At 36.9% G+C, this 8,132-nt stretch overlaps 1 protein-coding gene across 1 annotated transcript; it reads right to left on the reverse strand.

Annotated features, from left to right (window-relative positions):
• Window positions 1-1,515: 1,515 nt before the first annotated feature.
• Window positions 1,516-7,839, reverse strand: LOC149380737 (putative linoleate 9S-lipoxygenase 5). The gene is made up of 6 exons (XM_089630742.1): window positions 7,512-7,839; window positions 5,568-5,857; window positions 3,928-4,504; window positions 3,771-3,856; window positions 2,933-3,609; window positions 1,516-2,596 (listed from the first exon to the last, which is right to left on the reverse strand). The coding sequence occupies exons 1-6, from the start codon at window positions 7,735-7,737 to the stop codon at window positions 1,843-1,845; spliced, it is 2,610 nt and encodes an 869-aa protein (XP_089486868.1). The 5' UTR covers window positions 7,738-7,839; the 3' UTR covers window positions 1,516-1,842.
• Window positions 7,840-8,132: the final 293 nt, after the last annotated feature.

The raw sequence follows: 8,132 nt of genomic DNA on the forward strand, positions 1-8,132 counted from the left end.
AGAGAAAGTGAAAATAATAGAGAAAATGAAAATATAAGAGAAAATAATAGAAAAAGTCAAAATTCTAATTGTGTTTGGAAGTCATGGAAAATATGAGAGAAAATTGACGGGAAAGTAACGATGAAACTATGGACGGAACTAACTCAAGTCCAAGGTGGGCTCTAGCCCCCCTTCAAATTTTTTTATTTACATTTTTGCCTATTTTAAAAAAGTTTTACATTTTTACCCTAAAAATTTATACTTTTAACCTATTTTTTTTTTTTAAAATTCATTTTTACAATGAATTTTTTTAATTAGACCATCTAAATTTTTTTTATTTACCTTTTTTGCCCATTTAAAAAAAGTTTTACATTTTTACCCTAAAAAAATTTACACTTTTGACCCATTTTGTAAAAGAAATTTCATTTTTACCCTAATTTTTTTTAATTAGACCCCCTTAATTTTTTATTTACATTTTTTGCCCATTTTAAAAAAGTTTTACATTTTTACCCTAAAAAATTTACACTTTTGACCCATTTTTTTAAAAAAATTTCATTTTTACCCTGATTTTTTTTATTAGACCCCCTTAATTTTTTTTATTTACATTTTTTGCCCATTTCAAAAAAGTTTTACATTTTTACCCTAAAAAATTTACACTTTTGATCAAGTTTTTTAAAAAAAAAATTCATTTTAGCCTGATTTTTTTTAATTAGACCCCCTTAATTTTTTTATTTACATTTTTTGCTCATTTTAAAAAGTTTTACATTTTTACCCTAAAAAATTTACACGTTTGACCCATTTTTTTAAAAAAATTTCATTTTTACCCTGATTTTTTTTAATTAGACCCCCTTAATTTTTTTATTTACATTTTTTGCCCATTTTTAAAATGTTTTACATTTTTAACCTAAAAAATTTACACTTTTGACCCATTTTTTTAATTAACCCCCCTCAAATATTTTTTATTTACATTTTTGCCCATTTTTAAAAGTTTTACATTTTTTACCATAAAAATTTACACTTTTGACTCATTTAAAAAAAAAAAAAAAAAACTCATTTTTACCATGAATTTTTTTTAATTAGCTCCTATAAATATTTTTTTTTTCAAATAAGTCCCCCTATTGAGCTTTTCTGGCTCGGTCCCTAGACGAGACACACAAATGTGATCCTCTCGTAGATAAATTTGGAGAGATTCTCATTTTCCATTTGATTTTTGAAGGAAACTGAAATCCTCATTTTAGTTATAAACTTTTCCTCGCATTTTCCATTATATTTTTTTTCCCACTCTGTTTTCTTCAATCCAAACAACCTAAGTAAAATACGAGGGATTTCAATTTTCCTTTCCCTCCTATTTTCCGGGTTCCAAACGGAGCCTAAGGTACTCGAACGGACGTATGCACTATCTAATTGGTGACAGACCGGCTCAGTACAAATCTTGATGGCAGTGATTCTGTTGATGCTTGTTTGCAGCCATGTAAGGATCTCTGCTATGATACCGCTGTAAGAACATGTAATGTTTTAATAAACTGACACAAAATATAGGAGGAGAAAGAAGGAAATTGCTGTTAATAATACATGACAGTTCAGAGAGCCACCTGACCCTTGGAGAGGGGTCTGTGCTCTCCTAGAGTATGAAGTACTAATTTAATACTCAACTGAGTATTTCCTAGCCTTCCTACCCCTTCTTATTACATCATAATATTAAATCACCTCTCGGAGAGTGTTCCCCCTAGACGGCAAGATAGTGCTAATTCTCTCCCCCCCGCCCACCCCCCCCACTTATTATTCCTCACATAGGTAAAACTTATTACACAGGTCTCATTAAAACATCACAATTCAAGCAGAGATCAAGAGTGGTGAGCTGATTCAGATGGAGATGCTGTTTGGGATGCCCTTGGAAGTGAGGCCTGGATCGCTAGTTGGACTGAGCAAAGTGTAGGGGAACTTGACCGGGCCGGCCCGGTTCTTGAGCCCCGGATCGTTGTTCCTCTTGAGGATGTTGTCCTCGATCACAGAGAGCTTCTTCCCGAAGCGCTCGAATGCCTGGATGGGGTCAGCCTCAGCAGTCCAGTGGGCACTGGCCCTCTGCCCGAGGTAGAGCTCGTCGGAGGCATGCTTGGAGAGGATCTCGATGAGGGAGATCCCGAGGAGGGTCTGGAGCTCTGCGGTGATGGTCTTCAGAAACGCGGTCTCGGGGTCGGACTCGAGCTCCGCGTACTCTGGTGTTCCCTTCTTTGGCATGAACCTCCGGCTCACGGTGGGCCGGTTTGGGACGAACCCAGCGTAAGGGTACTGCCCGAAGTTGACGGCCGCGTGGAGAGCCGATGCGATCCATATGATGGTGGTGACTGAGTCAACAAGCTCCCTGCGGGTCTGCATCTTCGGCCACCACGGCGCATCCTTCTTGTCACCATGGCCCACTTCTCGGACCTCCTTCCACCATCCTTGAAGCTCGATGTCCTTTTGGACCGCCTCGTCGGTCTTGTAGTAGAAAGAGGTGTACTCGTCGACCCAGGATTTGATGGCCGACCATATCTCGAGCCCGTCAACTGCATACGGGTAGTCCTCTATCAGCAGGCGCACTCCGTGCGGGGTGGTTGAGTCCTCCACTGCCACGCCCCTGCAAAACAACAATTTAATATATAAACTCTATGGTTAGATTATATAATTTAATTAATAAATTTATCTATGTTTAAGTTGAGAAATATGTTTTTAAGTTACCAAGGTTATATATTTTTAAAAAAATAATAATAGTTCTTAAACGAATCAATAGCTTGATAACCATTTTGCTCAGAAAATTAATTAGTGGTTAATATGGCACCTGTGTAATAGCTCAAAGACTAATTGCTCAAGAAAGATGAAATTAGATTCGTCTTGTGATTGTTAGGTACTGGTTGTTTAGTTGCTGATTTTATTTTTTATTTTATTATTCTTTTTAGGAGCACAAGAGGCGTACCTGTTTAGGAGGTCTTTGGGGAGTCCTTGGTCAGTAAAGACCCAACCCTGGTAGAGGACAGCGGACATTTCCATGGCGTATCTCTCGGGAAAGACAGTAAGCTCGAGAATTCCTTTGGCATTGATTAGGGTTTGCCTGGCGAGGGCGTTGATGTTCATGGTGTCTCTGAAGTGCGGGTACAACAGCTTGTACACCGGGTGGACCGCACTCAGCTGCCTGTTTGACGCTATCACAAACGGCTCCAACACCGCATGGGTATTCAACCAATGACTGATCAGCTGGTGGACCCCTGAGTCGTTGACCGCCACATAGGCTTTTGCCAGCTGCCACACGGTGGCCTCAGGGCCTTCCTCAGCCGGGGTGTAGATTTCGCTCACTGCGCCGTGTTGATCACCGTCAGGGTGTGGGAGGCTGAGCTCGATGGCCACGGGCTTCAGAGTTCCGTCGTCTTTGAGGAAAAGGATGGTTCGGGTGGCGTAGATCTTCGAGTTGGTTGTGTTGATCCTCCTCAGGTATGGCATCAGTGGGTCGTGGTGGTCCAATATGAACAGCTTGTTCCCGTACAGAGCTTCGAACACATTCTTCCCTTCCAACCCCTTCTCGACGTCTTGTTCCGTGATCTTGCTGATTTGGTCGCCGTACACGCTCTGGTCCAGCTTGCTTGTCGGAGGGAATTCCTACACAAATTACACATTTTGAGTTAAGGTGGTAGATAAACTCCGAAATTTTACGGTATTCCCTTTGCAGTTCGTTTCTCCTCGTTATAATTTTCACCAATTCTGATTTTGTCAAGTGAAAAAAAAAAAAAAAAAAAAAAAACTTTTCAAAGTATAAATACCGTGAGGAGTTTGATGATGACGGGGTTGACTCCAGCCAGCATTTCTCGTCCAAACTCTTCGTCGGTCCTCCACGCACTCTTTGTCTCTGCACCACCCGAATGAACATATCAGATATGAATGCGTGCGAATCACATTAGCTTCCGAGCATTAGTGTACCTTTGATGACGTGGGGCGTAGGGAATTTGAGGAACTGTTCCCCATCTGTACGGAAGATCTCCTTGAGCATCTCGAACGGGACATTCTTCCTGATGAGGTCCAGCACCCCGGCCGGCAACTTGAACCCCCCTTCGTACAAGTTGTAAATCTCTTGCATGCTGTCCCAGTCCTCGGTCCCGTCGAGGAAGCCCATGAGAGCTGGCTTGATGGCTTGACTCAGCGAAATGAGACCGTACGCCAGAAAGTCCGACATCTTCAAATGCCCGAACCGCTCGTCACGCGGCACGTACACGCTCAGACTGTTCAGGATGAACATGCGGCTCTCGCACGTGGGATCGGTCTTAGTGGGGGGTCTTCCGGTGCGTCCTCTGCGGGGGTAAGGGAACTCGGCCGAGCCTCCCAGGGTCTGACGGACGTATTCTGAGCCCTTGTCGGGGTCGCCAAGGTCGTTGTAAAAGTCGTAGTCATAGACCCGGTCCCACTCTTTGCGCTCTCCGGTCCCATTGCCTCTCAGGTTCTTCAGCTCTTGCTGCCTGTAGTACATCAGCGGTGCTGGGGTCTCGCTCGGAATGTAAGACTGCACCAAAAAAATAAGGGTAATTTAGCAAAATAGCCAACTTAAACGTTGAGAATTGCTAAATAGGCAAGGTTTGGTAAATAGTAGGTAAATAGCCATTTTTATATATTTACAAACGTAAATATCAAGTAAATAGCCACTGTCATATTAAGCCACGTCATCATTTATGGCTATTTACTTAATATTTACCAAACCTTGACTATTTAGCAATATCAAACGTTTAAGTTGGCTATTTTTTTAATTTTTTGAAAATAATTGGTTATGTGCATAATAAGTTTGTTTTTTTGTCGTTCAATTTCTTTTTATTTAAAAATGATATTACCTTAGTATCTTTTTACTTGTGTTATATGAATTAGAAATTCAGTCCTAAATTCGTGATGAGAAAGTATACTGATTTTCCATTCAAACCATCTATTAAGTTCATGCATTAATCGCGCGCGTACATACACATAAATTGTACATTTAGCTCCCTCTATATATTCAATCTATAATGCTGTACCTGGTAATATAATAATAATACAGTATTTTATGATGATAATATACTGATGCTGTTATGCAAATGTACAACAAACTTTCACCATCGACAGTACTCTTTTCTTCTTTGCTCTAAGACAGAAGGTTTAGTTTATTTACATTATTATGTATATTTATGTTTATGCTTTTACCAAAAATGCATTTTATAACAACGAATCAATGAATTAAGAAGAGTTCTGGGTACGAATGTTAATGTGGTCACATCTTTTAAAAAATTTACTATGTTTGCTAACTCTAGAGAAATTTGCAACTTGTGATCCGACCATCATTTTTAATGAATTTGTGCCAACGCAAAACTCTCCATTAGAAAAAAATTGACACCGATGAAATGTATTCATGCAATATATATTTTAAAATAACTTTTGTTGAAAATTTTTACACATTGAGCTATAACAGATGTAAAGCATTAATAACTAAACATTTAACTTTAAAATATGTGTGTATATTTTTTTTATTATGAATTACTTAAGACTGAATAACAACATGTTATAAATATAGACAGCTAGCTATAGAGGTAAAGACGAGGTACCTTGTTAAGGAAGAAAATGCGATCATAGCCATATCTGAAGGCGGGGTAGACCCATGAATTGCAGTCGAAGTGCATTTTGCCTTGATCGGGGAAATCTTCAAGAGTGATGCTTTTGAGGAAGAACTCATTGGTGTGGTTGTTCTTCACTATGATCGCCCCTGGAACTCCGACCGATTCTTCATAGTCGAAGGTCACCTCAAACGCTGACTCGCCGGCGGTCAGTGATGTCAGCGTTGTGATCCAATTCTCCAGGTATGCTTTCTTTCCCACCTTCCCTTTCAACGCGTTCTCTACAACACATTTGTTAATTGGTCAATATATTGCCGTGTTACAATATTGATATGGGGTTTTAGAGCTTTTAGATACCTTTGTCAATGTTTCATAATCATATTGGTAATTAAATTATTTGGAGCTGTAGCGTAAAAATATGGAATCAATCTTTTTTTTATTTTTTATTATAATTAGTATTTTTATTTTTAATTTTATTTTCGCGATGACTCAAACTAAACTTGTCATTCTGGTAAAGGTGCTTACTAACTCGCAGCTAGCCTTTCTTAAACAATTCTAGAATCATTGTTTTAAGAAACATGATACAAATTTAATTGTAAATGACGATTCGGTAATTTATTGAGACATTAAAAGCAATGTGAGTAAATTTGCTTGATTATATCTAATTTCCGAAAATATATAAGAAAAATTGTTTATTATTTGTCCCTAGACTAGAGTTGCTGTGTTATTTTCCTAAAATATATAACGAAAAAACTGTTTATTATTTTCGTTGATTTACTTGATTATATCTAATTATTCGTATTTTTTTCCCCTTATCTACGGGTTGGATATTTAAATGAAACCAGGCGTATGTATGGCATATTTATTGTCTTAAACAAATGAGTAAAAAAAAATCAATAACTAGATGCTCGTAAAACTAATTAATCTTCTGTAGAAATCCTATTCTATTTAGTTATTGCAGAAAGGACTCTGTGTTTTTTTTTTATTATGATTAAAAAGACCCTGTTTCCATTTAATAAAAAGTTGAAAACAAATACCCGGACAGAAAAGGAAAAAAAAAGGAGAGAATGAAAATAAAAATAAAAACAACAAATGATTAAAATTATGTCTTCATACTTTAGTAGTGTAAGACAAGTGCGGTATTGTATTTATGTATAACAATGATAGTTTTGTTTTGCCTTAATAAAGAGAATAGTTTTGTTTTGCCTTAATAAAGAGAATCCATAGTTGTTCCTCACAGCAAGAAAGGAATATCTTTCCGAAGCTACACGTTATGAATAACAAATGAGGATATATACTAGGCGGCTGTAATATACAATTCCATGGTTTATAATTTGCAACTCAAACATACATATAATATTTTGCAACTCAAACATAACATACATATAAGAAGCATTATATAAAATAAATAAAATACTATATTGTTTCCCTTTATAATGATTTGTAATTTCAGATTTCATAGGATAGCGTTAGATATATGTTCCGACACGTCGATCAGTATATATATATATATATATATATATATATATATAGTAAATCTATATTCAAATTACTAACAAGGGAAACCACCAGAGATCTCGTTTTTCTTTGACTTTAATTCTATTAATTACAAGAGGAAAATAGGTGTCGGTAACAATAAATATGCGTCCTGTTGATATACGGACAAAAGGCAAAGAAAATTTAAATATTGACCTATATATTAATTAATCGAGGAAATCTTAGCCATGAAATATCATTGCTCAGATCGACGTCGTATTATCTGGATCATCTTAAACAGTGTGGTTATATAGTAAGTACATATAACTTCGATTATAATATTAAAGCTTTATCTTATCATGATATGCAGGAATATGAAAAAATTATTACTACAGAGAAGTCAAGCTTATGGAAAGGAAAGGACGGGACATACATAATAATAGAGATGAGAAATGTTACCAGAGTCAGCGTGAACAGCACTGACAAGTTGGAGAGACACTCCTTGGCCGAGAAACTCGCTGAGACGGTCAAACACCGAAGCACCAAAGTCGTTGAAGTCAAGCACAGTGCTCTTCATCAGAATCACAGTCCCTTTGATCTTCTTCCCGGCATGTTGACCAGTGACTGTGTCCACGATCGTACCAATGCCTTTGCCCACAACCTTACCAATACCACCAATGATCATCTTGACAAATCTATAAAAGCAAAAACACAAAGAATTTGACCAAAAAGTTCTGTAGAAGAGACAACTGTATTTTTCTATGAAGAATTATAGAGGAGAGGACGATATTTATAGGAATACAAACAGTGGTCTCTCAATTATACATCATTACTGCACATGACATGGCCATTTTTTTTTATTATCTTCGTTTTTTGAAAATTTAAACAAAGATAATGTGATGATGGCCCCTATTCATAAATTATATATACTAAATGTTTAACAAGTTTATAAAGATAATCACCCTTTTGTTTCTTATTAATTTAACTTGTTAACTAGTTCTTCCATTTACAATGATTTATTTCTAGTCTAAAATAAATCAACAATTCATATATTTTATATGCTTCGTAAGCGCCTTATAT

Source organism: Urtica dioica, chromosome 11 (genome assembly GCF_054948205.1).
Source record: "Urtica dioica subsp. dioica isolate 48M chromosome 11, U.dioica_male_clone48M_v1_H2, whole genome shotgun sequence".
NCBI lineage: Eukaryota > Viridiplantae > Streptophyta > Magnoliopsida > Rosales > Urticaceae > Urtica > Urtica dioica.

Bases quoted from the DNA above. Each gene is read 5' to 3' on its own strand.
- LOC149380737 (XM_089630742.1), bottom strand. From the start codon at position 7,737: ATGATCATTGGTGGTATTGGTAAGGTTGTGGGCAAAGGCATTGGTACG. The intron at 5,858-7,511 runs GTAACATTTCTC...AATGTGTTGTAG, and splicing joins TGCTGTTCACGCTGACTCTG to AGAACGCGTTGAAAGGGAAG. The intron at 4,505-5,567 runs GTACCTCGTCTT...TTTTTGGTGCAG, and splicing joins GCATTTTCTTCCTTAACAAG to TCTTACATTCCGAGCGAGAC.